Here is a 26,187-nt window from a genome sequence, read left to right as displayed (position 1 = left end):
CTTCTTAGAACTTTACTTCCATGATCACTGTTGGTAGGTTATATAAGAAATCATTAAAAGTACTATTTTAAGAATAACACAGTGCATCTGTGGGCAATCATATAAAATTACAAATTTTAAGCCACAGCAACGTCTTTGAAGACAATACAAGGAACTTGGATACTCTGAAATAAATCACACTAAGAAAGTGGTGTGTTCTGCTTCATTTTTATCCTGTCACCCAGAGATTATGTAAATCAGTCTTAACACTCGGTAGTCAAAGATAACATTAATAATTCCCAATGAGAGCACACCTTTTCTTTCACTGAAGAAATGGAAACAGTAAGCCAAAAGGAAGTTCACCTACACTGAATACTTTAGTTTGGAAAAAAAAACGAAACAACAAAACCAAAATAAGAGTAACTTAGAATATTATTAGGTATCTTTATCAGCCCTGTAGTTCAAAAATTTGTAATTGTTTTTCAAATGTAAAATTTATTGCAATAAACGGACGATTTGCATGGAAGACAACAAAACTGAGCTGCTAACAATGTGCACTCTGAAAGTATACTCTTGCTGACACAAGGAAGATGTGAAAAATGGCAAACAAAAGTATTTTAGACTTAAAATAATCCCAAAGGATTTGGATTCTGTTGGATTGTGGAGCAATCCACCTGGTAAGGATTCTGTTGGATTGTGGAGCAATCCACCTGGTAACACACAAATGTACTGTTTCCCATAACTGCAAAGCAGGACCTCATCTGACAAACAACAAAACTTGACCACAGCCTAAGGCTGTAGAAACTCCAGTTTACAAGTGCTTCCTGTTGCTGAAAAAGGCTACTGAGAAGATAAACAAATTTCATAAATCATTTTAAATATGAAATTTTTCTCTCTTCTTATGGTTTTTAACAGCACTAGTAGAGAGTAGCAGGGTAGGAACAGGGTCATGTACATACAGAAACATTTCAGCAGCAGTATTCTTGCAGATGTGTAATAAATTACTGATCCAATAAACGATGATGTCGCCAGAACAGTTGTGAGTAATGAGTAAGTAAATCCTGGCTTCTGTATCAATTTACCAATTCAACACCAGTACTGCAGACAAAATGGTAAATTGGTATTGATGAAATTCCAAGGAATTGAGTTATATTAAGAATTAATCAAGATGAGGAGAAGCCTAGTGGCTTCACTGACAAAACGTGTCAGCATTTGCCAGAAAGAAACCACCTGCTGCTATTAAGAAATCGGTTTGAAAATGTTATCCTCTTTCAAGACAAATTTGGTTTTAAGTCACTGAAAGTTAACTGGCTAATATACAGCTAGTATTCAGATTTTCCCTTGTGTAACTGCTTACTACAAGCCAAAGACAAAAAACAAAACAGAAACAAAAATTCTTGGAGAACACTGTAAAAAGCAGCAAACACTACTTTAACATCTGTGCTGCAACCAGTGTCTACAGGAGATCAACTCCACTTTTTGCTTTTTTGGAGTCAGTTTTTTTGAGTCAAGCTAAGAAATGGAAGGGAAGAAAATTAAAGTCCTCAGATTTCTTATTCCAGAGTTAAAAAAAAAAAAAGGACAATATTAAGTCTATCAATCTTTACAGCTTTCATTTAATTAGTAAAAAAAATATCATATTTTATATAATAAAAAAATATATTACAGACGGCAGCACATACATCTACAGTTCTGCTTCAGTAATATTCTGATCAGGGCAACAATAGTATTCCACAAAACAGATCTGTCCATCTTCATTCCTGATCATATACTGAAGTGAAAGAAATCCTTGAGCATCTGTTCGAATGGACACTTTACAAGATAAAGCCAGTGCCTTTGTAGATGGTTTAAGCAAAGAAATCTTGTACCTACAGGAAAAAAAAAAGTAATCTGAAAAAAATACATTGTGCAAAGAGGAGCTGGAACATTACTCTCAAACAATGCCACAGAATAAATAAAAAACAATTAGCAACATACCTATTTGGTCTTTACTTGGTAACAACATCAGACTGATATTGTTAACACTTAGCTTTTGATTATAGACACAGATTTTTATCACATAGGAAATATTTTTTCCCCCCGTGCTAGTGAAATAAATGTTACAGTAATGCAAGAACAGTTTTTAAACTTCCCATTAAGAATGCATGACCTGGCACAGAGGGCATGGATGACAGACTTCCTAACCTGTTTGTCTGAGTCTGGTTACAGTGGAATGCTTCTATCAAATCAGAGTCCCTAGGATAGTCCAGATGTGCACTTCCAGCATTTCCAAAAGTGGATAACCTGGAAGACAAAAAGCACCATCTCGAAATACCTGCTCACAGCTCTCTAAAAACTTATCAGAATGAGTCACTGTGCATATTCCAATGGCTCTCTCACAAAACATAGTTGTCTGTTTCCCCTTAATTAAAAATGCTAACCTGTCCAAACCAGTGTCACATTTACCAGGTTGAAAACTGTTTACTATGTTAATTAGATTACATACTGTGACTCGCTATATTCATTGAAATTCTTCCTGAAATGAAGCAGTACCCTTCTCTCCGCCCTGAGAACTTCCAGTTCTCACCAACAGAGGCCAAGCATGAACATTTGAGTTGAAAGGAGGGTTTCCAGTACCTGAAGTAGGGTTTATCTGGAGACATGGTAATCTGCAGAACTTCACTGGTCATATCCAGTTCAGCAAATGCTTCTCGTAGCCCCTCTGACTGCAGGATGATTTTATTAACCACCTTTGTACTGCAGAAATCAAAATCTAACAACTCCTCAGGTTCCTGAGTGTTAATTTTGCACACTGTCACTACTCCCCCTTCTTCCAAGAACAGCATCAGGGGGTAACCATAACCACGATAACACATCCTAAGGGCCGTTGATGTTCCTGAAAAAGAGAATGAAATATACATTCTGCAGAGAGAAAACCTAGTACATTTGATCACTTTAGAAAATTCACATGCTACTGGCACAAGAGGCACAGATCAATTTGATTCAGTGTGTTTGGTCCAGCCTCCAATACATACTTTACATTACTTAGTGCAGCCTCCTAGACACAGTCTGAAGTGTTATGCAGCAAAACGAAATGATTTGTGTGTAGACAGTTCAAATCCAAACCATTTAATCTACCAAGCAGGTTAATGTTACCTATATATGCTACAATTAGTTCAGAGGAATTGGAAAATCCTCCATGGTCCTGAGGCTCTGTGGCTCACATCACAACAGTCCTACTACTGTTGTAATTTGTGCAACCCAAACTGAAGTTAATACAGCTTAGCTTGCATTGCAGTCACACCCTTCTTTTGCAACACAATCACCCCCTGAACATCTGGTTTCCCAAAATCACTTGATTTAGGTCTTTAGGTCATTCACAACCAAAACGGCAGAGAAATGTGGAGTTCAATATACAGCTGCAACAGTAGAACTGCCCAAGGAGCTGCCATGGTATCACTCCACTCCACCTGAGTACACAGTGCATCCTGCAGCACCCACACAGCCTTGCAAGTATTCACAGGAAATATACCACACCTGGCAAAGAGCTGGTTCCAAAAATGGTTAGGCAGTCAAGAAGAACAGACAAATTGATCCGGAACATCACTGATTCCTCCTGAACAGCAAATTCCTGAAAAATCTCTGCCTGTAAGTTAAAGAGATGAAAAATGGGATGTCTCTGTAATTATTTTACAGTTTGCACTTATTTCCTTAAATTCAGAGCTTTCACTTTCAGAAATCAGCGCCACTCAAAGTGATTTCTAGATGCAACACAGTATTGATTATAGTAAAAGGGGTCTTCATCCCCAAAACTAGCAAAATACAATTAGGTCACAGTCAAAACAAGGTAGCACAGCATAAGCATGGAAACCTAAACACTTGACTTTTATGTTTTAAAAACAAGCCACAAACGTTAAAGCCTAAAGCTGCCTACTTCTGGAGCTGGAAACATTCATGGAACTGTACAATGCGTTACCCTTCTCCAGAAACAATACTTACTTTTCTTTGCTCAAAGCATGAACAAACATTTCAAATACTAAAAGAATGTAAGAACAGAATCGAACACTGAGTTCACCACACTGAAATATGTGCTGAATCCTGCCTTTGACTAGCCTGATGGGGGTAAACTGCTCTACACATTCCCATTTGGCACTGGCACTCACTGCTTTGTAGCACCTGCAGAAACAGAAATATCTCAGAAACAAAGCCGGGTGACGTGAGCTGGTTTTGGGAAAGCAGTACGTATTTTATTTGCCATCCAGAGGGCAAACCCCATCCTGTGGCACACTGAGAACAGCAGAACCATCTCAGCCCAGCTGGTAACTTCAGACGAGTACCTGTGAATCTCTGCTCTCTTTCGTAGCTGACATAAATCCTAGCTTTTGGCTTTGGGATGAGACATAATAAAACCACTTAAAGATGGATAATCTGAGAACTTGCTCGCGCATCCAAGCACAGCATGGCCAGAAGAAGCCACGGGCCTGGCAGGTGCCAACACATTAAGAGTGCCAGCCTAGCATGCTGGCAGGTGTGCAGGAACACACCAGGCACAAGGGTTGGCCTTTCGGCAGCACAGACACCACATGGTAGCCTCACTGTGACCAAAGTCTCCCCTTCTCTGTGGGTATACACAGAATCACAGGGTTCTTAGGGTTGGAAGGGATCGCTGGATCTCAGCGACCTCGGTCAAGGCACGGTCACCTACTGCAGGTGATACAGGAACTCATCCAGGGGGGTTTTGAATACCTCCAAAGTGGGAGACTCCACGATCCCCCTGTGCAACTGTTCCAGTGCCCTGCCACCCTCAATGTAAAGAACTTCTTCCCCATGCTGAGGTGGAACTTCTTGTGTTTTAGTTTATGGCCACTGCTCCTTGTCCTGTTGCTGGGCACCACTGGAAAGAGTCTGTCACCACCCTCCTGTCACCTGCTTTTGAGATATTTATATGCATTAATGAAATCCCTTCTCAGTTTTCTCTTCCCTAAACAGGCCCAGCTCCCGCAGTCTCTCCTCATAAGAGAGATGCTCCAGACCCTTAATTATCTTTGTGGGCTCCGCTGGACTCTCTCCAGTGGTTCCTTGTCCTTCTTGTGCTGAGGAGCCCAGAACCGGACGCACGCGGTAACCGGGAGCTTTCTAAGGTCTCCCACAGCGGTGCCCTCCGCCTCGCCGATGTCCCACCTGGATGAAGGCGTTGGCCTGGATGCACTTGGCATCCTCCACGGTCACGCGCAGCCCGCTGGCCGTGGCGAAGCACGTGGCGTGGTCCTGGAAGTGCACGGCCCGCAGGAGGCTGGAGAGGTGCCGCGCGTTGTCCAGGCTGGCGGACAGCACGTAGGGCTCGCCGCTGGCAGGCGGCGGCGCCGAGAACGGCATGTCTGGATGCCGGGAGAGGAGGGACGGGAGCGGGGCGGGACGGAAGGGGCGGCGCAGGAAGCGGGAGCGGAGGAAGTGGCGAGCGCAGGAAGGGCGGGAGCGGCGTGCGCGGCGTGGGGCGAGATGGCGGCGGGGAAGAGGAAGCGTGAGGCGCTCCCGGCGGGAAAGGGGAAGCGCGCCAGGACCGGCCCCAGCGCGGCAGAGGCAGAGGCGGCCCCGGCCGGAGCCCCGCAGGAATACAGCATCCCGCCGCCCGTGTCCCAGGTACCGCCGGGAGAGCGCGCCTCCTCCCGAGGAGTTCGGCCTCCCCGGGGTGCCGGCGCTCGGGCTGCCTGCGGGAACACCGCTGCTTAGCTTAGTCAGAATCTTTTATAACACCAGCGCGAGTAGGAGTAACGCAGTGGTGTGGTGTGTCTGTGAGGGTACGCGGAGAGCGTTGTTCTGGTCGGTGTAAATAAGATGGGTTACCGTGATCTCAGAAGTGTTTTTGAAGAGTTGGATAATTCTGTTGTACACAAAAGGTATATGGAAATGGTGCCTGTTCCATTTAGGAGTCATCCTGAGGAGCGTTCAGTAATTGCGTTATAGGTTCCTTACAAGAAAAACAAAGAGTAGCACGTGTAGGGCAGAGATTTCGTCCGATGCTCGTGGGTAGGAAAAGCGGAATTGTGCTCTGGGGCTGTACCTGAGCTCGTTTTGCAGGGAAGGAGAGGTGCTTTTTGTGAATAAGTGGCTTCTTAATACTGTGGTGCGAGGGAAAGGCTTTATCTGGGAGCACACTGGAGCAGGATGGAGGACAGTTCCTCCTGTAAAAGCAAGGCCCCTGCATTCTCTAGGGAAGCCACCGCTCTTGCTGGGTGGACAGATAATAACAAATGTGGGGTTTGTACTTACTGTCCGAACATTTATTTTTGCTGTGTTGTAGTATTATTAAGGCTACAAACTTCCCAGGTAACTTTTATGTCTTTTTCTTAGGGTAAATGGAAGAATAAGGAGCGAGTGCTGATATTCTCCTCTCGTGGAATTAATTTCAGAACAAGGCACCTAATGCAAGACTTAAGAACATTGATGCCTCACTCTAAAGCAGGTAGGGTTAAGCATCATTCCTAGGTTATATTTTCAGAATACTTTAAACCAAGAACTTCTAGCAACGTGTTCTTTTTTTTTTAATATGGTACATAAGTGTTTTAATGAAACTTGTATCTTAAGCAAACACCAAACCCCTTTTGAGCCAACAAATACAGGACCTGTCATATCTTAATATTTCCTGGGAAATTAATCCTGTGGCATCAGTCCTGCAAGTGCACAGTTTTGCTGCTATGCTTGCTTATTCCATAACAGGACTGAAACCACTTGATGGTTAATCTTTCATTTATAAACTAGTAAAATTCTTGAAAAAGGACTGCCTGTTAAAATAATGTCTTGTGTTAAATTGTCTTTCCAGCCTCATAAATGTTGTTCTTATTTTCCAGATACTAAAATGGACCGTAAAGACCAGTTATTTGTAATTAATGAGGTAACCAAGGATCTTTCTAGTGCTTATTTTCTTTTTTAAATTTTCTATGAAAATCCAGTGTGTAAGGGAAAAGGGCAGCCAAGTTCAGAGGATCTCATACTAGTTATAGGAGTTGTATAACTTCATAGGTGAAAATTATTGATATTTGAAAACACTTGTGTTAAAACAGGAAGTTGAATTTTGATTAATGAAACCAAAATTCAACTTCTAATTAAATGTATATTTTCATCATGAAGAAATAAAACCTATGTAGGTGAGAGGTGTAGCATAGTTCATACTTGAAGAATGCAGGACACAAATATGCAGCCAGCTCAAACAATGTAGTAGGACAGTGGTAGTCCTGAATGTAGGACGTAATGTTACATCTGTTGCTCTCAAGTTTATGCCTGGAGAGCTTATCAGGTTGTTGTAGCTTTAATGAAGTTATTTTTCTTTTTAATAATTATGTGAGGTTTGTCAACAAAACAAGCTCTTCAACTAAAGTTTTGGGATCATTAGGTGGAATTTATTAAGTCAAAACCTTTGCTTTTGAACATTCATAGTGATGAATGTGGAAAGTTTTTGGTAATATCTTCAAAATGTTTGTAAACAGCTAATTTGAACATCTTGTTTAGGTGTGTGAAATGAAAAACTGCAATAAGTGCATCTTTTTTGAAGCCAAAAAGAAACAGGATCTCTATATGTGGTAAGGAAATGTTATGTTTTGTTACATTTCTATATATAGCTGAAGATGCTTCAGTTTTAGCTTAAGTTTCTTACTGTAATAGTGAAGATGCATGAAATAGCGTTGCTTAGTTAAATCTGTTCTAATATTGCACTTCTGTGGATAGTGCAAGTTTACAATGCATGACCAGCTTTTGTAGACCGTTTACAGAAGTATGTTATAAAATTATTTAGAAAGCAGGCATTTATGAGTATGTTAAAGGAACTCGATAATGTTATGAAAGCAACCAAAATTACTTCAATACAGGAGTGAGGGTACTGTGGAGTACTGTGGAAATCCAGCATACCTTCTGGCTGCTGTTAATGTTTTTCTTTTCTGTCTTCCCCACCCCCTGTCCTCTGCAGGCTTTCAAACACACCACAGGGACCGTCAGCTAAATTCTTAGTGCAGAACGGTAAGCTGGTTGACATTATTGTGTTTGTACTCTTGCTTCTTTGTACAGTTTTCTGTAAGTACTAAAATGATACACCTTTTTAAAAATCACTGTAGTTCACACACTGGCTGAATTGAAGATGACAGGAAATTGCCTAAGGGGCTCACGGCCCCTCTTGTCTTTTGATCCAGTAAGTATAGTTTTCATTTCATTGGCTTTGCTTTTGTTGTTTTTGCATGACTATTGCATTTAGATTTGTGTGTAAAATTCAATTTTTATTTTTTGTAGATATTTGACAAGGAGCCACACTATGCCCTGCTAAAAGAATTGTTTATTCAGGTCAGTCTGTAGTTCTGCTGTCCAGTGTTTCTTCTTCATTGGAAATGTTTTCTGGCAACATACTTAAAAATCTCAAGTGTTTTTTCAAGTAGCAGTTTTACACTTCTAAACTTTCAAAAAGTCCTCAAGATATTTGGGTCATATTCTTAATGTGACTTGAATACTTGTTCTTAAGTTTTGAATTTTGAAGTGTAACCTGGGATTGGGATCTTAGTAAATTAAAATGAATTTAAACTGGGCCATTTATGCTTGACCTCTTAAACTGTAGATACTCAGAAATGCTTCCTCTTATTACAGATATTTAGTACACCACAGTATCACCCCAAAAGCCAACCTTTTGTTGATCATGTTTTCACCTTCACCGTTACAGATGAGAGGATCTGGTTTCGGAATTACCAGGTTAGTGGTCTCGCTTAGCTCTTCAGAAGGAGCTCGGTGGAGTAATTTCATATCAAATCTATTAATTAAAATAAAGTGAGAAGAATCATTATTATTATTATTTGGGTATGCCAGTCTCTAGTGCTTCCAGATTCAGTCCTGAAATGACTTACCTTCTCCTGTATCTCTGGAGAAATCTGGTTCGATCAACCTGCATTCAGTGAGTTGTGGTTCTGTGATGGATGTCTTGGTAACGGGAAGTAGTACCCTACAAAGCCTACACTTTGCACTGTAACCTTACTTGCTGCTTTGACCCAAAGTGAGCTAGAGCTTACTTTCTAAAGGAGGAATTCACAAATACCTAGTACTCTCTAAAAGCTGGCTCGAACCTAAAAGACCTGCTTTATGTACAGAACTGGGTTTATACAAGTCTAGCTTATCAGCTTCAGGGGCACCATATCTCAGATTTAAATTCAGTTGTGCGTTACCACGTGTAAGGTGCCTACAAGTTCATATACTGCCATTTGATCCATGAGAATTTAAGAAAGTCTTCTTTTTATTGCAGATAATAGAAGAAGATGCATCTCTAGTAGAAATTGGGCCTCGTTTTGTCCTGAACCTCATAAAAATCTTCCAAGGTAGCTTTGGAGGACCAACTCTGTATGAAAATCCTCATTACCAGTCCCCAAATATGGTAAGCAGTTCTTTGTTTTCTCTTTCATTCAGCAACTTATTTGAAAACCAATCTTGCAGTCTGTCTCTGCAGGAGCATCACACATGCCCTTCTCCAAGACCCTTCATAGAAAAGAGCCCCAACTGATAATAATTCGAGAACAGAGTAATTTTGTAATTTGTAATCCTGTGAGCATGGAATGAATGCAGAAGTGATGTCACTGAAAAGATGGCATTACACTGAGGATTTTGACCACTAAGCAGAGAAATTACCACATGTTTATTTAATACTGGGTTTCTTCCTATTGCTTATTTGAAACATGTTCAAATTTAAATTCTTACAGCATCGACGGCTGATAAGATTGTCAGTGGCAGCTAAGTTTAGAGAGAAACAGCATGTGAAAGAAGTGCAAAAGGAGAAGAAAAAAGCGAGTAAGGTCCTTGTTAAAGAAGATCCTACCGAAGTGGTCTTTGAAACTCCAGCTGAAGAAAAGCCGGTGGAAATACAGCTTGTGAAACCAGAGTCAAAGCCAATTGTTAAGGATAAAAAGAAACTACGCAAAATTCAGAGGAAGAAACAAAAAAAGCTATTCAGAACTGAAGCATCAGCATAAATGTTGCAAGGGTGGAAACTAGCTATATTGACATAATATTGTAAATAATTGTTTCTACAGGCAAAACTATTTGGAGTTCAGTTTTAAGTAAACAAAATATCCATTTCTTTATTAGGATTGCGTGTGTGTTCTTTTTTTGTCTTCTGGGATTCTGGGTTTTGAAAAATATCATGACATCCCATCCAACCCAGCCTTAAACGCTTCCATGGATGGGTTATCCACAATTGTGCTGGGCAACCTGTTTCTGTGCCTCCCCACCCCCACAGTAATTTTTTTTTTTTCTCTAATACCTGAAGTCTGATTCCAAGCCACTGTCCTTGACTGATGTTAGCGAGTAGTTACAGATGTCTCTGGGGCTACTTTAAGTGTCTTTAAGCTACTTCACAGTTCCAGACCTCAAGACCTGGTTCTTCCACTGACTAGTTCTGTCTCCCTGTGCACTTCCTCAACTTCCCTGTGCTTCAAGGTCTTGTTTGTGCTCTGCTTCTGTTTGATTCCTCTGTTTCATTTTCTGCTGTCTTAGTGCTGAACAGACACAGGTTCCAAAGAGGAAGCTGACATGTTAAGCGCTATCCCACCCAGCAGGGCAAGGGAAATTCAGTATGAGCTCTGCAACAAATGATCTGTGGGCCATCTGATTGGAAAGAAAAGATGTGAATTTCCTCTGCACAGGCATGTGCTCAGTTCATGTGGTCTAATACATGATCACTAATGAGTTGGAAGAGATGCATGAGTATCATTGAGTCCAAGTTAACTCTTCACAGAACTATGTATCACCAAACCATATGACTACAGTCTTCATCCAGATCCTTCTTAACTCTTGACAGGCTTGGTGCCATGACTGCTTCCCTGGGGAGCCTGTTCCAGGAACTGACCACCCTCTGGGTGAGCAACTTTTTCCCAGTGTCCAACCTGAACTTTCCCTGATGCAGTACTGTTTCTCTGACGCAGGGTTTAACCGCACAGAGCTGCTCGCTCACTCTCCCCCAGTGGTTTGGGGAAGAGAATCAGAAGGATGCGAGTGAAAACTCATGGTTTGAGATAAAGACTAATAGGTAAAGCAAAAGCCATGCATGCAAGCAAAGCAAAACAAGGAATTTATCTACCACTTCCTCTGTGCAGGCAGGTGTTCAGCCATTCCCAGGAGAGCCGGGCCCCATCACATGTAACTGTGACTCAGGAAGACAAATGTCATCATTCTGAATGTCCCCTGCTTTCTCTCTTCCAGCTTTGTATACTGAGCATGGTATGGGATAGCCCTGAGGTCAGCTCGGGTCAGCTGTCCTGGCTGTGTCCCTTCCCAGCTTCTTGTGCACCTCCAGCCTTCTTGCTGGTGGGGTGGGGTGAGGAGCAAAAATGCCTTGACTCTGAGCAATAATGCAAACATCTCTGTTATTACCAACACTGTTTCCAGCACAGATCCAAAACACAGCTCCATGCCTGCTACTGTGAAGAAAATTAGCTCTATCCCAACCAAAACCCCCGTGAAAAAGATGTAGATGCAGTGAGGTTCCCCCCAAAGCCCTCAAGACCTTTCTCTATCTTGGTTGTCCTCCTCCTGATAAACTCCAATATTTACACCCTTCTTCTATTGAGGTGATTCAAACTGCACACAATATTCCAAGGGAGCAGAGCAGAAAATCCCCTCCCTTGCCTGGCTGGCTGTGCTTTGCCTGATGCCCCCTAGGACACGACTGGCCCTCCTGGCTGCCAGGGCACTGCTGACTCATATTCAACTCATCATCTTTGGATCAGACAGTGAGATCAGGACCTCTAGATTTCGCAGTCTGATCCAAAGCTCTCTTCATGCAGTGCCCACTGATACACACCTGATCTAGAGAAAAAGCGGCTTGGGCTAACTCTAAGATCTCTGAAGAGTGCAGATATCAAAAAGAAAATGTTACCTGACAACCTGAGAATGGGTGCTGTGCTGGCCATGCCCCCGAGCTCCTCAGCGCCCACAGGAATCAGATATATCTGTATCAGAAACTGTGTGGCCAGCAGGACCAGGGAAGTCGTTCTCCCCCTGTACTGGGCACTGGTAAGACTATACCTCTAGTACTTTGTCCAGTTCTGGGCCCCTCAATTCAGGAAGGACATTGAGGTGCTGGAGTGAGTCCAGAGAAGGGCAACGAAGCTGGCGAAGCACAACGAAGTTTGAAGCACAAGTCTTATGAGGAGTGGGAATGTTTAGCCTGGAGAAGAAGAGGGTCAGGGGAGACCTTATCACTCCCTACAAGCACCTGGAAGGTAATGAAGCTAATGAAGCACAACCAAGTTTGAAGCACAAGTCTTATGAGGAGTGGGAATGTTTAGCCTGGAGAAGTAGAGGGTCAGGGGAGACCTTATCACTCCCTACAAGCACCTGGAAGGAGGTTGTAGCCAGGTGGGGGTCAGTCTCTTCTCCCAGGTAACTCGCAACAAGACAACAGGACACAGTCTTAAGCTGCACCAGGGGAGGTTTAGATTGGGCATTAGGAGGAATTTCTTCACAGAAAGGGTGATTAGACACTGGAGTGGGCTGCCCAGGGAGGTGGTGGAGTCACCGCCCCTGGAAGTGTTTTAAGGAAGAACTTAACGTGGCACTTAGTACCACGGTCTAGCTGACATGGTGGTGTTCGGTCACAGGTTGGACTCGATGATCACAAAGATCTTTTCCAACCCAAAGCATTCTGTGCTACCTGCTCAATTCGGTACCACGCGGCTCCACGGCCCACACACCCCTCCCAGCGAGGGCCGAGCGGCCCCGCCCTCCTCCCCGGCAGCCTCCCCGCGGCGGATGACAACAGCCCGCCGGTCCCGCCCCGCTCCTCCCTGCGCGGGGCGGCCGCGCCCGCTGTCCCCGCCCCGCCGGCCGGCGCTTCCCCGCGGGTTGAGGTACCGCCACCCCGCCGCCGTCGCCATGAAGTGCCACTACGAGGTGCTGGGCGTGAGGCGCGACGCCGCCGAGGAGGAGCTGAAGCGGGCGTACCGCCGGCTGGCGCTGCGCTGGCACCCGGGTACGGCCGCGGCTCCGGGCGGCGGGGCCCGGCCGGCCCCGGCTCCGCTCTGCCCCGGCCCGGGGAGCCCCGTGCGGCCCCGGGCAGTCGCCTGACTCGGGTGCCGGGGGCGGCGGGGCGGGTTCGGCCGCTGTGCCGTGCAGGCGCTTACAGCAGTTTCGTTAAATTGCCCTGCAGATAAAAACCTCGAGAACGCGGAGGAGGCGGCGGAGCAGTTCAAGTTGATCCAGGCGGCGTACGACGTGCTAAGCGACCCCCAGGAGAGGGCCTGGTGAGCGGCGCTTGGCCTCGGAGAGGCTTAGTTAGGTCCTGTCTCTGCCTGGGCTTGGAATGTGCTGCCCTTGGGCCTTGTGGGAAGTCAGTGCGGGCATCCATGGGCAGGAGCAGCCCTCTTTAGGCTTTGGAAGGGTTGGGAGCCGTGCAGCCTTGCTGGAGAGGCACAGATCCGCACCCACGCCTTCCTTGCTGGAGGTGAAGGTGTGCTGGGCACCGAGGAGTACTCTGGGACACGCCAGTGTTGGCCTCTGTCTCCTCTCCCGGAGCAGGAGGCAGCTTGCACGGTATCACAGGTGCCCCTCTGTTCAGCCCTGCTGGCCTTGGCCAGGGCAAGCACGCGTTCAGTGTCCTTGGGGTGCTGCAGATGTTAAGTCTTAATGACGTACATTATGTTTCTGTAACAGTCCTATTCTGAAATACACACACATACATATATTTAAGAGATTGACACTCTAAATGTCCTGTGTAGCTTGTTTTTCAAGTGGTCTGAAGCAGATTACGTAGCTAAAACCACCTGTGCTAAGTTTATCCTCTTTGAAAATACAGGACTGGTTTTCGGTTTTTATATACCAGTGTGTGATTTGGGGGGTTTTGAGTGTGTATAGGTATTAGATGATTTAAATAATGTCCTACCTGTTTCTGAAGCATCTTGCTCAAATGTGATTGATTGCTAGCTGCCTGTTAAAAAAATTACTGCTGCAGATATTGCAGATAAAGTAACAGTAAGTAAACTGAAAGTCAAGATAGAACATTTACTGAGCCTGTCTTATTTTTCTCTCTGAAGACTTTGGATGTGAGAGCCAAATTACAGACACTGGGCTAAGCTATACACTGATGTAGTAGATGTACTTGCTAGCTTCCTAGCCCTGGAGAACGTCCCGTGTCTCTACCTGCTGGATGCTGTGAATTTTTTCTAGGTATGATAATCACAGGGAGGCTCTGCTGAAAGGAGGAGTTGATGGAGAGTATCAAGATGATAGTTTGGATCTGCTGCGCTACTTCACTGTTAGCTGTTACTCTGGATATGGAGATGATGAAAAGGTAATGAGTTAATTTAAGGTATCAATTTAAATTCCATTATAAGTGTTGTCGTTTGTTTTGTATTGAAAAGTTATGTGTAGAATTATTACCATGGGTAGTAATAACTGGACATTTAGGGAAGCTTTAATTCCTGCATGTTGTCTAATAATTACTTAATCATAATTTCCATCTAAGTCATACAACTGCGAAGTGTGTGTATATTATTTATTTATGTTATATAGTGAATCATACCAGAGATTTGCAATACCATCTGTTTATTCGGAAATACTTTTAACAGGCCAGAATGCTTCAGACTACAAAAAATGAATGTAACAAGAGTTCTTGGGAAAGGTGTGTTTCCTATAAATTAATTCCCTATCTCATTTTTTGAGTCCTTGTTGAATTTTAAAATACTCACTATAAATTAAAAAGGTCCAGGTGATCAGAAGAACCTCCACCAGAGAAAATACTTTTTTGTCTTTACTATACTAGGAGTCAGTTAGTAACATATTAAAAGAAGATAGGATACTTAATAATGAATTTTATATCTGGAACTTCCACAAAACCTGATCCTGTGCGAGTAGAAACTTATCACCATCTCCAGCATGCTGAAAATACTTTTCTTTTTAAGTTTAGATTTGACTACAGCTGTGAGAGAGACAGAGACTACATGAAGGAGATGGAAATAAAAGGCATGCGAGATAATGGAACTTGTTAAACAGAAGGGTCTTCCTGTCAAGAGCAAGTGCTTATGAGGCCTTTACCCTGGTTTTGGGTTGCTTTTGCAGAATTGTAGTATTTCTCTAAAATACACTCCTGCACCTGACCATTTGTACATCTGTTATTGAGCCATTCAAAATGAGTCAGATAGATTGATTGATTAATGGATTGATTTGATTTTTTTCAGGGATTCTTCGCAGTCTATCGACAGGTTTTTGAAAAGATTGCAAAAGAAGAGATGGAATACATGACCCAGGAAGATCCTGAAGAATTCCCTATGTTTGGATATTCCCAAAGTGACTATGATACGGTAAGAGCAAGTGTAAATCTGAACTGAAGGTAATGGAGTTAAGCCATTACTTTGTTCCACACTGAAATGAAAGGAAAGGCTCTCGCTGATCTCTGAAGTGAATACAAAACCATATATCTGGTATTTTCTACTCTTGTAGACCATTACTATAAAGGAAGTGCTTGTGCTTTAATTTGTAGTGTTTTGGTGAATTAAAATTGGTATTTCCTGTTGGACTATAGTATTAGCCAGGCCTTTAGGGTAAGTTGCCAGACAAACATTTCACGAGGCCAACCATAATTATGCCAGTGGAACTTAAATGGAGTGCAAGACCTGTAAAACAAAAGAACAGATGTTTGCTTCCTGATGAGAGCAGTTTACCAATATTTAACACAACTTACATTACAGAAAGGGATGTTGAGATAATTTTTTCCAGTATAGGAAAACTGCACAGCACTTACTGCATAGCACAGGATATAGAAAATAGATGTGGTGGTTGACCTGCAGTGTTGAGCTCCCACTATGATTACCTTGTCATCTGCAGTTAGCCTGTAGTAAGATTTGATTCTGAAAATAGTGCATGCTTTCCTTTGTGAAATAAGAAAAGAAAATGCATAGGGGACACCTGAATTCTTGTCATCTGGTTTGCCAACTATTTGTTATATTCTGTCAGACTTAGAATTCTTTTTTGAGGTTACCAGTATTCCTGTGTTGAAATTAAATAATGAAATAATAACAGTTTTCCTAGGGAATAACTGCACGGTATTAAGTGTACTCAAATGTTGCCTCTAGTCTGCTCCCTGTCACCTTTACTGTATGGCCAATTATTTATGAAATTTAAATTAATACATGCCTTAGAAGTTAGTAACTTCAATGGTATAAAACTTGGCTGGAGTTGGAAACAAAAGTTACAAATCAAACTTCTTATGAAGTGTCAGAATGGGTGTTTAGATGCCAGAACAGTTTAACAAGTGTGAAATCTTTCCTAGGGAGAATATGTAGTGTCTCTTAACCAGCTAAAATCTGTCTCTTAATGGAGTTATCTTGAAACATCTTTTGGAAACTCCTTGTTTTGAATCTATGGCATAGATATGATTATAGACTCAAAGTGGCTTTTATGCTGTCAATTAATAATTGCAAAAAGGGCTGGAATTCTAGGTTTAAAATCTGCCTTATTCACGCTGTTCTGGAAGCAGAGTGCTCCCTTTTTTTTTTCCCTAGGATTCATAGAGATATTTAGTAGCAAATAGCCTCTGTTCAGTAGGAAGAGATTACACTATCAGAGGATTCCAGCATTGCACTGCTCACTGATCTACTCAGTGGGAGTACTGTGGGAAAAGTTTTAGAAGGGAGCTACAAAAACTCCACAGAGGCTTCAAAATCTGTAATGTGAGTGCTCTCTAGTTTGGTCTATTCAGTGAATTCACAAGAAACTTGAGAGGCAGCTTGATCAGTGCCAGGCAGCCAGGAAAGGTACTCGTAAAGCCATGAGTTCACAAGCCTTCATGGGAAGAGCAGACTTATAGGTCAATTAGATGCAGAAACAACAGTGATTAGCTCCAAGTGTGAGTAGTAGGCAAAGCAAAATCCACCTGGGAGTCCAGCAAGAGCTGCTGTACAGGCTGCTAGAGAATATCAGAGATGTGCTTGTATTTCAGATTGTTAAGGTAGCTGCTGAGAAGGAGGAGAGTCTCAGCTCATACAGCTGGTGAAGCGGAGGATGATCCCTGTCATCAGTTGATGGCTGTGCATCCTTTTACACAGAAGTATCTGAAGTAGAAATCTTCTGAAGTAGAAATCTGAGATAGGTAGTCTAATCTCACTTGGGTTATTGGATGAAAAATATGAATGTATGGTAATTATAGAGCTGGGTTTTTGTGATAGCAGATAAAAACTGCAGTGACTTAACCTGCCAGAGGCCACAACCATGAACTTTGCATGTACATGGGCTGCTGGAAGTTATTTTTGAGGTGTTGATAGTTGTAGTCCGTGTGAATAACAATGGCAGAAGGAGAAGAGGAATCACTATAAGAAGAGATATTAAACTGCTAGGTTAAATTCTTCTATGAGGTATCCCAAAATATGAGGAGTAGCGCATATAGGATCAAGTAGTAAAAGGAAAGATTGATGGGGCAAGTAATGTAAGAGTTTAGACATATCATGATTACTGAATATACGTAATGCAGAAGGATGATAATTATTTGGAGAGAAATAGAGAACAAACCCAAAGTAATTATTATGCCACATTATTAATCTAGCACTTACTAGTGAATAGTAAAAGGAAGAAGATAAGTAAAGATCACTTTTTCTTTGATGCGAAAGCTACAGGGCATAATTTTAACAGGCAGTTGTATAGTTTGCTAACAAAACAGGAGCCCTTCACATAGCTCCTTGTTAAACTGTTCAAGTGAAGACTCTGTCCTGTTGTATCATCAAGGGCAATTAATTTCTGTCTTGTTCTGGATACAGAGAGAGTATACAGGGAAGAAATAGCATTATGTGCCTGTGTTTGTTTTACTGCTTTTTTTATGCTGGTCACTGGCTGCTGTTGGAAATGTATGACCAACCTTTGGTGTAATTTAATGTAGTGGTTCATAGCAATCTGTGCATATACCAGCTTGTGGACAGCAAATCTTATTCTGATTGTGCTTTTCAGTTTGACAGGAAAAGCAGAGCACAGCTAAGTAACTGGCCAATGGTGTCGGCATGATCCAATCCTGCAAGGGAATGTTTTTAGAAGTTGCAGTTTGTAATAGTTTAGACAAGGTTGTAGAATTGACACACATTCAGACTTTAAGAATGATATTAGAGATTTCTTTAAACCTTCATGTGACTTATTTATACTCTGAGGTGAAACTGTGACCTGTGTGGAAGTTAAGAACAAAACTGTTACAGAAGTCCTGAATTATTTGTATGGTTTTTGTGTTTCCCCTGCTAAACAAGTGACTTATTTAATTTTTTTTTCTTACAGGTAGTCCACCCTTTCTATGCATATTGGCAAAGTTTCTGTACTCAGAAAAACTTTGCTTGGAAGGAAGAATATGACACACGAAAAGCCTCAAACCGCTGGGAGAAACGAGCTATGGAGAAAGAGAACAAGAAAACGAGAGAGAAAGCAAGGAAAGAGAGGAATGAACTGATCCGTCAGCTAGTGGCCTTTATTCGTAAGAGGGATAAAAGAGTACAGGCACACAGAAAACTTGTAGAAGAACAAAATGCAGAAAAAGCTAGGAAAGCAGAGGAATTTCGTAGGCAACAGAAGCTCAAACAAGCCAAGTATGTAAACGTGGAACAAATCTTTTTAACTTGGAGAAACTATCCATGACGATACAGTATAGAGTTAAGATTCCTCTCCATTTGCTCTTCTAAGCATGCTTGAAAATTTTAGGTATTAATTTTGGTCTTAAGTCTGAGCTTTTTAAAACTTAAGTGTCTGCATTGTACTGACCTGTAGAGATCTAAGGTAACTGGAGAATCATTATCTGGGTGCTGCGGGTGAGTGGCTGAAATAGCACAGAACCCAGTGTGGTTTTACTTAGCTAGGTAAGATTTAATAATTATTGTTCCTTTAAAGAAGAAAGAAGGTAAGTTTTAGAATGAGGAAGAACAGGACTATGGCAACCTGGACTTAGATCAGCTCCATCTGCCTTTAGCAGGAACTGTACCTGCTAAAAAGAAAGTGAGAGAAATGAACTTGTTTTTGCTTTTCCATTTAATTCCTTGGAAAGGACCCTTTTATTGAACTAAATGCAGTTTTTGATGTTTTTATTTTTCCCAAAATAGGAAGAAGTGGTCTCTTGAGTGTCTCTTAAATTCTTAAGAGTGCACTAGCAAAATAACAACATACCAATTAAAATTTATATAATAATTAAAATATATATATATATATATAATTTATATATATATATAAATATATATATATACTTATATATGCATATATGTCCCTTTAGGGACGCTGAAACAGAGTTAGTCATTTTCTGACGAGTTGCTTGATAATTTTGAGTTCAGAAGTCAGCTGGAGCAAAATTCTGCTGTCCTGTGATGCACTGATTGATAACTTGGGCCACTCTTAGTTTGGGAAAACTGAACTGGTACATTCCCACAGTGGACAGTCAAGGAGTAATGTGCTTGTGGATTCTGTGGTCCTGTATTGTTTGTGAGTTTGGATCTTACAGCAGGATTGAGCTTGCTTCCTTGCCGTCAGCTTGATACTGACCATGCTGCACAGCATGTCCTGCCTGAAATTCAAGCAGGACCCACCTACATTAATATTTCTGCTTGCAGCGTAGATGTGATCATTGACATCATAAATTAACTGCTCAGATTTCCAGGCTCTACATTGTTTTCTCCATCATAATAGGTTCAGAATTTTCCTCCTGCAGTACCGGAGAAGAACAAGTTATCTTTAAGTAACACTGTTTCTGTAGTTCCCATCTCTTAGACACAGTGTAGCAGTTACTGTATTATTCTACTCACAGGCTTGCTGAGCAGTATAAAGAGCAGAGCTGGATAACTATGTCAGATCTGGAGAGAGAGTTGCAAGAGATGGAGGCGCAATATGAAAAGGAATTTGGAGATGGATCAGATGGTGAAGAGGAATTAGAAGAACAGGAGACAAAAGGCATTGAAGGTATGGTATGTGAGGAGGTGATCTCTATTGAGTCATTGCAGCCTGAGTGTTGGCTCACTTACAGCCCCAGACTCGCAGTTCTGACTGTAGTGCAATGATCTGCCTCCTGCTGAGGGTGTCAGGATAGCGACTCTCTGGTGTTTTCCTTTGAACATGAGAAGAAATCAAACCACAGCTGTTAATTTATTCTAATATATGATTTGGTGAAGTAGGCTTGATCTGTTTGTGTGTCAGTAATACTGAAGAAGTTGAATGTCAGTGCTGTGACTATTTTCTGGGGCTTAAAGAGCAGCTTGCTCAAAAATTGCTCATCTGACTTTGTCTCTCTGATCCCCACTGATCTCTTCAGACAAACTGAATGATGAAACTGGAGAAGCTGAATTTGTTGATGATCTGTACTGCCCTGCTTGTGACAAATTTTTAAAAAGTGAGAAAACGTAAGTGCTTGTGGATGGGGACTTGGGGGTGGGAGTGTTGGGTATTAACCTCTTTAAAAACGCATTTTAAAGACTTTTTAACGTCACATAATGGTCAGTGTTGTCTATCCAGTAGAGACATTGTCAGTGCAGAAATTTCCATACTTTGCAGTGATGGATAATAGGCTAGTTATTAATTTATATGTAAATATAACAGTGTTTGCTCACAGCAACCTGCAGTAATGATCTGGTCTTTACAGCATGAAGAATCACGAAAAATCAAAGAAGCATCGAGAGATGGTAGCACTGTTACGACAGCAACTGGAAGAGGAAGAAGGAAAATTTCCTGTGTCTCTGGATGATGCAAACGAAGTAAATACCAAAGAGGAGGAAGAAACAGAAGATATGCCCAAGCAGAAGTACTTTAAATTGGTTTTAATGTTATTGTGACTCATGATTTAATAAGTCTTGGTGGCCCTCAGAGGGAGCTTCTGATGATTTGCAGTTGCATTGGAACTCTCTCAGTATTGTGCAATTTGAAATACTTTGTAGCATCAGAGCTCCAGTGAAACGCATGCATTAGTGTGACTGCATTCAAATGCTGTAGAATAGTAGTCTTGTGTTATCTCTGCTGCTTAAAGTTATATGTTAAGGAAAAGAAGGGATTGCTGTTTTTCAAGGAGGGGAACTTGCACAGAGACAGTGCTTATTGATTTGGTACTTTCTGTCAGTTGGTTGCTGGCATTTCAGGAAAGTGAGTGTGCTTAGAATCAGAATTGATGAAGTTGTACAACTTCATTTTTTAAACGGCCAGAGCAAAATCCCAGCTAACTCACTCGTATCTTCAGGCTTAGTCTGAGCAGAATAAATGTTTTACTAAATGCAATGAGTAGTTTAGGAGACCTATTGTTTTAATTTCAGGCATGACTAATTCTCTGTGCCTACTGCCTCCGTAATACCATGTTTAGAAGATAAGGGAAAAAGGTAGCTTGGCACTAGTTTGTTGTTTTTTGTGTTTTTTTTCATGGAAAAAGGTATTTTTAAATTCTTATCTTTACAGACTCTCAAAGAAGCAGAAGAAGAAACAGAAAACAATGAAGGTATGTAGTCATATAATGATACTCAGGGAACTTTACAACCTGGTTTTGTTATTTCCTAACTTGATTTTTTTTTGTCCTGTGAAATAGGAGAACTTGAAATTCCACTTGAAGATTGTTTTAAGATATTTTTAATTATTCTTTGACTTCAGAATAATTTTTATTACACTTTATTATAATAAAATATGATCATAGTCTTGTAGACCTCACTTTGTTCTGTTTGTGCAGATTTTAATATGTGGTGCTGGCTCTAAAAAGGCTACAGCTGGAAGTATAAGGAAAATAGATGGAAATAGGCAGATAGGGAGAATGCAAGGAATTAATCAGAAAGACCAGCAGTGGCCTTAGTGCATTAACAGCTCAGTTTGATGTTGCTTTTGGCTTTGTTGCAGGAGCTGGTATAGTGTATTGTCTGTTAATGTCTAATTTGGGGTGGGGACTGAAAAGACTAACACTGTATTGGCATCCTACCGTGACTGTAGCTGTTGGAATGAACATATCCATTCTACCTTTCACTTCAACTGTAAACAACAATCTGTTGTATTCCAGCATCTGAGTCTGTGCATGATATGACAGATTCTCTGCCAACAGCAGCAGGTGAAATTCACCAGCTTCAAGGTGTTTCAGGCTTAAGTGGCAGGAGTGCCATAGTGAGCACACTTTTCTGTCTGCTTTCCTCAAGTTTTATTCTTTTCAAGCATTACCTCTTCTCTACTTAGTCCTCAGTCCTACCTTTGTCCCAGTGAACTGTCTGTACCAGATCCTGCCTCTTCCATCCCTTCCCAGGATCATCTTCTGTCTTTCCCCAGCCTAACCCCTCTAGTCTCCTCTGTTCACCTTCTCTGCCCTCTCCCACTCTATTATTCTCTCTTGTCCTCAGGAAACTTCCCTGAGATTTCCAAGCAACTCGCTTCACATTGGTTGGTCCAGTTCATAGTCAAGTCAGTATTGGCTTGACCTTCATGTTTCCATGCTGGCCATAAGGCTCGGGTTAATTCTTTCCTACTCTGTGTGAGATCAGAAAGGCTGTTCTCAACGCATAGGTGGCGTACAGGCATCGTGGCTCTGTTCCTTCAGTTTGGGAACGAAGCCTGCTGCAGCCTGGACAGTAGGTGCCACTCTTGCACAGCAGGAGCTGAAATCTTGTGCAGAGAGATCCTAACCTCCATCCTCTGTCAGGTGTTATGGAGTACAGGGAATCGTTGTGGGTTTTGTTTTCTTTTCCTGAAGCTTGATTAACCAAGTTTTTTGAGGTAGCCAAGACTGCGCTAGAGGTGAAAGAGTTGCATTAATGTAGCATTAGGGCAAATTTGTTGTCCTGCTTTTGGGAGCTTTGCTGTTTTGCTTCAGGCAGGGGGTTGATATTTTGCTGAAATGTTTGTATTGAGTCTAGTCTGGTAAGTGGAAAAGGCTGCCAGTGTTTCTAATGTTAGGGAAGAAAAAAACAGTGCATCTATCCAGTTTCAGTCAGTGCAGTTATTTTGGCTCAAGTGTCCTGATGCAGGTGTCTGGCACAGGAAACTTTAGTCTGAATAATTAAGCTTTTGTGAAATTACAAGACAAGCCACTATATGTGACATGAGACATGGTAGTCAGCATGGGCTGAGCTTTGCGTATAATTAAATTCCCCCCTCCTGTAGTTTTAGAGGCTGTTTTATTGGTGTTTCTTCCCTTCACCACAGGTGTCCTCATCTTTCAAAACAGGAGAACTAAGGTTTTATCTGTTACAATCTCACTGAAAACACACAGTAAAATTAAGAGGGTCCATGGCTTTCTCTTCTCCCCACCCACTCATGTTTGAGGTAAATGAGTATAATACTATAAACATGGTCACTAATGAACTGAAAGTATTTAACTTGCATTTCCTCTGTTTGGACAGAGTTACGAGGACTCTCTTGATCAGAGTGCTGATGAAGAAACAGTTGAACAAAAGGAGGTGCCCAGCATGGACAAAGACAGTGGCTCAGCAGAGGAGTTGGTAAAAGATGGCCAGGGATGTGCTGTGTCAGAGTACACAAGCACTACAGATGATGGCAACCAAGAGAATGAAACAAAAAGTGAAGTAAAAAGGTGCGTTGGGTCAAAATATTGCAGTCACTGTGTCATTTTGTGTCATGTTTGATACTGTCAAACAAGTCCAAATTTACAAATGTGAACTGTGGAGGCTACTCTAAAGCAGGTTTGAATAAATATGATACTAAACAAAGAGTGTAGGACCTTCTTTGGAACGTCCTTTGCGTTTGACTGCAATCACTGCCATATCACTTACCAATTGCTGATTCAACGTACTGAGATCAACAATTGATTGTATAAAGTAAATAATTCTTTTTCTGGATGCACGTGCATTGTGTTTTGTGAAGGAAGAACACGGGAAAGCAGCAGGGAAACTGACAACTGAAAAGCATCAGAAGCTCGTGAGAACTGAATGTTCCTATGCACTGATTTTGGTTTCTTTTTGTCTATTAGCAGCACTAAGCCTAAAGGGAAGAAAGTCAAGGATGCAAAAAAGTGTTCTAAGGCATCTTCAGGGAACCCAGCAATGGTATGTCAAATTACTTACACTATTTAAAATAGAACAATAGAATTGTTAAGGTTGGAAGGGACCTTAAAGATCATCAAGTTCCAACCCCTCTACCATGGGCAGGAGCACCTTCCACTAAGACCAGGTTGCTCAAAGCCCCATCCAGCCTGGCCTTGGACAATTCTACAGGATGGGGAATCCACAGCTTCTCTGGGCAACCTGTTCCAGTGCCTCACCACCCTCAGAGTAAAGAATTTCTTCCTAATACCTAATCTAAACCTACTCTCTTTCAGTTTAAAACCACTATCCCTTGTTCTGTCACGCTCTGCACATTTAAAAAGTCCCTCTCCCTCCCCTTTATAAGCCCCCTTAAGGCACTGAAAGGCTGCAGTGAGGTCTCCCTGGAGCCTTCTCTTCTGCAGGCTGAACAACCCAGCTCTCTCAGTCTGTCTTCATAGGAAAGGTAAAATATGATGGTCATATTACTACAATGTTGGTTGTTTTGATCGCCTCTAGTCCACAAATTCTATTCCTGTGTTTTTATTAGAAGCTAGGAGACTGGAGCTCTTGTCCCTGCAGAGAAAAGCAGGACTAAGCTTCAGTTCTAAGAGATTTGCTAAAGCTGCTAAACTTCTGTATCCAAGGCAGTTCAAATAAATTAAACAACTGAGGACAAAGCTGTTCTCACCAGGTAAGTGACAGGCAGTAATATATGCATCTTTCCCAGTATTGATGCTTCCCAGAGACAGCAAAATTCTGTAGTAACTACAGCAAGGACATACTAAATTCACTACATCTCAGAGCCCAAAGAATTATATGTACAGTCAGGTGAGGTCAAAAGTATTCTTTACCTTGAATTGGATTGGCAAGGCTTCCATTGTTGTTCTTGGTTTTACTTAGACTTCTTTGAAGTATCAAGAAGTTATATTTGCATTTTTTAAAAAAAATACATATATTTATTTGTTAATCAGTATTGGTGATAGAAACAAAGAGCTTATTCACATTTCATAGTCTAAGTGAAACTGCGTATGACAGATTGGTGTACTACGCTTATTGCATATTCAGTATGAATGTGAAGCATTCTGGGTTTTTTTATCATTGCAGAATGAAGTTTCCATCATCTGTGTAACCTGCAACTGTACATTTCCATCCCGAAATAAATTGTTTGAACACCTAAAAGCCACAAACCATGCAAGAGCAACATCCACATCAGTTGCAAATGAAGCTGTAAACACCAGAAACAAAAAAGAGAAACGCAAAAACAGATAGGACTTTGCTACACTGACAGTCTTCAGCATTGTAAATTAAAACTCTCTCAAAACTGAAACATGCACATTGCCTATGTCTGGAGATTAACAAAGAAAGCAGGTATCAATTTGGGAAAAAATGAAGATGCAACAAAAGGAATAGCATCTTGTGAAAGAACCTGTGTTTTCTTTTGGCTTTATCAGCCTTTTTTAATTACAGAGTGGTTTGGTGGCACGGCCGAGGCAGGGGCTCCTTCCAGTGAGCCACCTGGTCTAAAGCCCCTTAACCTCGCAGTGCCTTTCACTCTGAGGATGGGGATAGTAACTCAAAGCTACTCACTTTGTATTCCTATAGAAGCCTGCATGGATTAAGTACCAGCAGATGGGAAATAATAAATTATTTTAACTCTTGTGTGGCTGTTTCTCTTTTGAGAGGGCTTATCTCAGGGTGCATGTAGCCAGTAGCAGGGCCTGTAGTTCTCTGGTCCTCTATCAAAGATGAAACGTAACCAAGCCATGGAGAAACACAGGATTTTTTTCTGCCATCCTTAAATTACTTATTACATTAGGCAGCAGACAGAAGGGAAAGAGTAACATGACAAAGCTGTTTAATCAGTTTTGACAACTGCTATTTGTTTTGTACGTCTACCTCCATGCCAGGCGTTGGAAAAAATGTCTAGTGGAAGAGTCTCGTTGGAATAAGTGAGGGAGAAAAAAATGAGTGGCATAAATAAATTAATTTGTTCTGATTTCTAATAAAAAAACATGGCACTTTTGTTTGAATGCTTAATCTACCTGAACTTGAGTAGCACTTGAAAAAATGGTGGGATAACAAACATCTGATTTTGGAGTGGAATCGGATTGTACACAGGAGTTGCCAACACAGTTGAAGAAGGCAGTGCTCCCCACAAGGGCTGTACAATATTGTTTAGGAAACCTGTAGAAGGAGATTCCCAGAGGCACTGATACTGTGTTACTTAAGTTCCTCTAAAGGTTCAGTTTATCACAAAAAGCGGATTCCC

The 26,187-nt window shown here is 41.7% G+C and overlaps 3 protein-coding genes across 4 annotated transcripts; 2 read left to right on the top strand and 1 right to left on the bottom strand.

The window, feature by feature from the left end:
• Positions 1–1,575: 1,575 nt before the first annotated feature.
• On the bottom strand, positions 1,576–5,334 carry RAD1 (RAD1 checkpoint DNA exonuclease). The gene is made up of 5 exons (XM_051804816.1): positions 5,140–5,334; positions 3,496–3,604; positions 2,596–2,854; positions 2,164–2,262; positions 1,576–1,847 (listed from the first exon to the last, which is right to left on the bottom strand). The coding sequence occupies exons 1-5, from the start codon at positions 5,332–5,334 to the stop codon at positions 1,664–1,666; spliced, it is 846 nt and encodes a 281-aa protein (XP_051660776.1). The 3' UTR covers positions 1,576–1,663.
• A 6-nt stretch (positions 5,335–5,340) lies between these two features.
• Positions 5,341–10,083, top strand: BRIX1 (biogenesis of ribosomes BRX1). Its single transcript, XM_051804807.1, has 10 exons — positions 5,341–5,598; positions 6,310–6,421; positions 6,807–6,850; positions 7,465–7,535; positions 7,919–7,968; positions 8,064–8,137; positions 8,236–8,286; positions 8,584–8,685; positions 9,230–9,358; positions 9,681–10,083. The coding sequence occupies exons 1-10, from the start codon at positions 5,341–5,343 to the stop codon at positions 9,948–9,950; spliced, it is 1,161 nt and encodes a 386-aa protein (XP_051660767.1). The 3' UTR covers positions 9,951–10,083.
• A 2,679-nt stretch (positions 10,084–12,762) lies between these two features.
• On the top strand, positions 12,763–25,940 carry DNAJC21 (DnaJ heat shock protein family (Hsp40) member C21). Of its 2 annotated transcripts, none has more exons than XM_051804774.1 (12): positions 12,763–12,949; positions 13,127–13,220; positions 14,143–14,266; positions 15,153–15,275; positions 18,226–18,530; positions 19,733–19,884; positions 20,234–20,321; positions 20,561–20,719; positions 21,361–21,400; positions 23,277–23,467; positions 23,867–23,939; positions 25,023–25,940. In XM_051804774.1, the coding sequence occupies exons 1-12, from the start codon at positions 12,853–12,855 to the stop codon at positions 25,185–25,187; spliced, it is 1,611 nt and encodes a 536-aa protein (XP_051660734.1). In that variant the 5' UTR covers positions 12,763–12,852; the 3' UTR covers positions 25,188–25,940. The 2 variants fall into 2 exon arrangements, with proteins under 2 accessions (XP_051660734.1, XP_051660732.1); XM_051804772.1 differs by having other exon boundaries at positions 23,864–23,939.
• The last annotated feature ends 247 nt before the right edge of the window (positions 25,941–26,187 follow it).

This window comes from Manacus candei, unplaced genomic scaffold (assembly GCF_025592945.1).
Source record: "Manacus candei isolate 608988 ecotype Guabito, Panama unplaced genomic scaffold, ASM2559294v1 h1tg000061l, whole genome shotgun sequence".
Taxonomy (NCBI): Eukaryota; Metazoa; Chordata; class Aves; order Passeriformes; family Pipridae; genus Manacus; species Manacus candei.
Note: the sequence above shows the minus strand (reverse complement) of the source record. Positions and strands in the feature narration are given on the sequence as shown.

What these genes read in the sequence shown, in the direction of transcription:
- BRIX1 (XM_051804807.1), top strand. Translation starts at nt 5,341, where the DNA reads ATGCCGGGAGAGGAGGGACGGGAGCGGGGCGGGACGGAAGGGGCGGCG. An exon ending in AAACAGGATCTCTATATGTG is followed by an intron (nt 7,536 to 7,918) that starts GTAAGGAAATGT and finishes TGTCCTCTGCAG; the next exon opens with GCTTTCAAACACACCACAGG. An exon ending in TCTGGTTTCGGAATTACCAG is followed by an intron (nt 8,686 to 9,229) that starts GTTAGTGGTCTC and finishes TTTTTATTGCAG; the next exon opens with ATAATAGAAGAAGATGCATC.
- RAD1 (XM_051804816.1), bottom strand. Translation starts at nt 5,334, where the DNA reads ATGCCGTTCTCGGCGCCGCCGCCTGCCAGCGGCGAGCCCTACGTGCTG. An exon ending in TGGAACCAGCTCTTTGCCAG is followed by an intron (nt 2,855 to 3,495) that starts GTGTGGTATATT and finishes TCTCTTTTTCAG; the next exon opens with GAACATCAACGGCCCTTAGG. An exon ending in CCAGATAAACCCTACTTCAG is followed by an intron (nt 2,263 to 2,595) that starts GTACTGGAAACC and finishes TTTGTCTTCCAG; the next exon opens with GTTATCCACTTTTGGAAATG.
- DNAJC21 (XM_051804772.1), top strand. Translation starts at nt 12,853, where the DNA reads ATGAAGTGCCACTACGAGGTGCTGGGCGTGAGGCGCGACGCCGCCGAG. An exon ending in GGCGCTGCGCTGGCACCCGG is followed by an intron (nt 12,950 to 13,126) that starts GTACGGCCGCGG and finishes ATTGCCCTGCAG; the next exon opens with ATAAAAACCTCGAGAACGCG. An exon ending in AGAAACAGAAAACAATGAAG is followed by an intron (nt 21,401 to 23,276) that starts GTATGTAGTCAT and finishes CTGTTTGGACAG; the next exon opens with AGTTACGAGGACTCTCTTGA.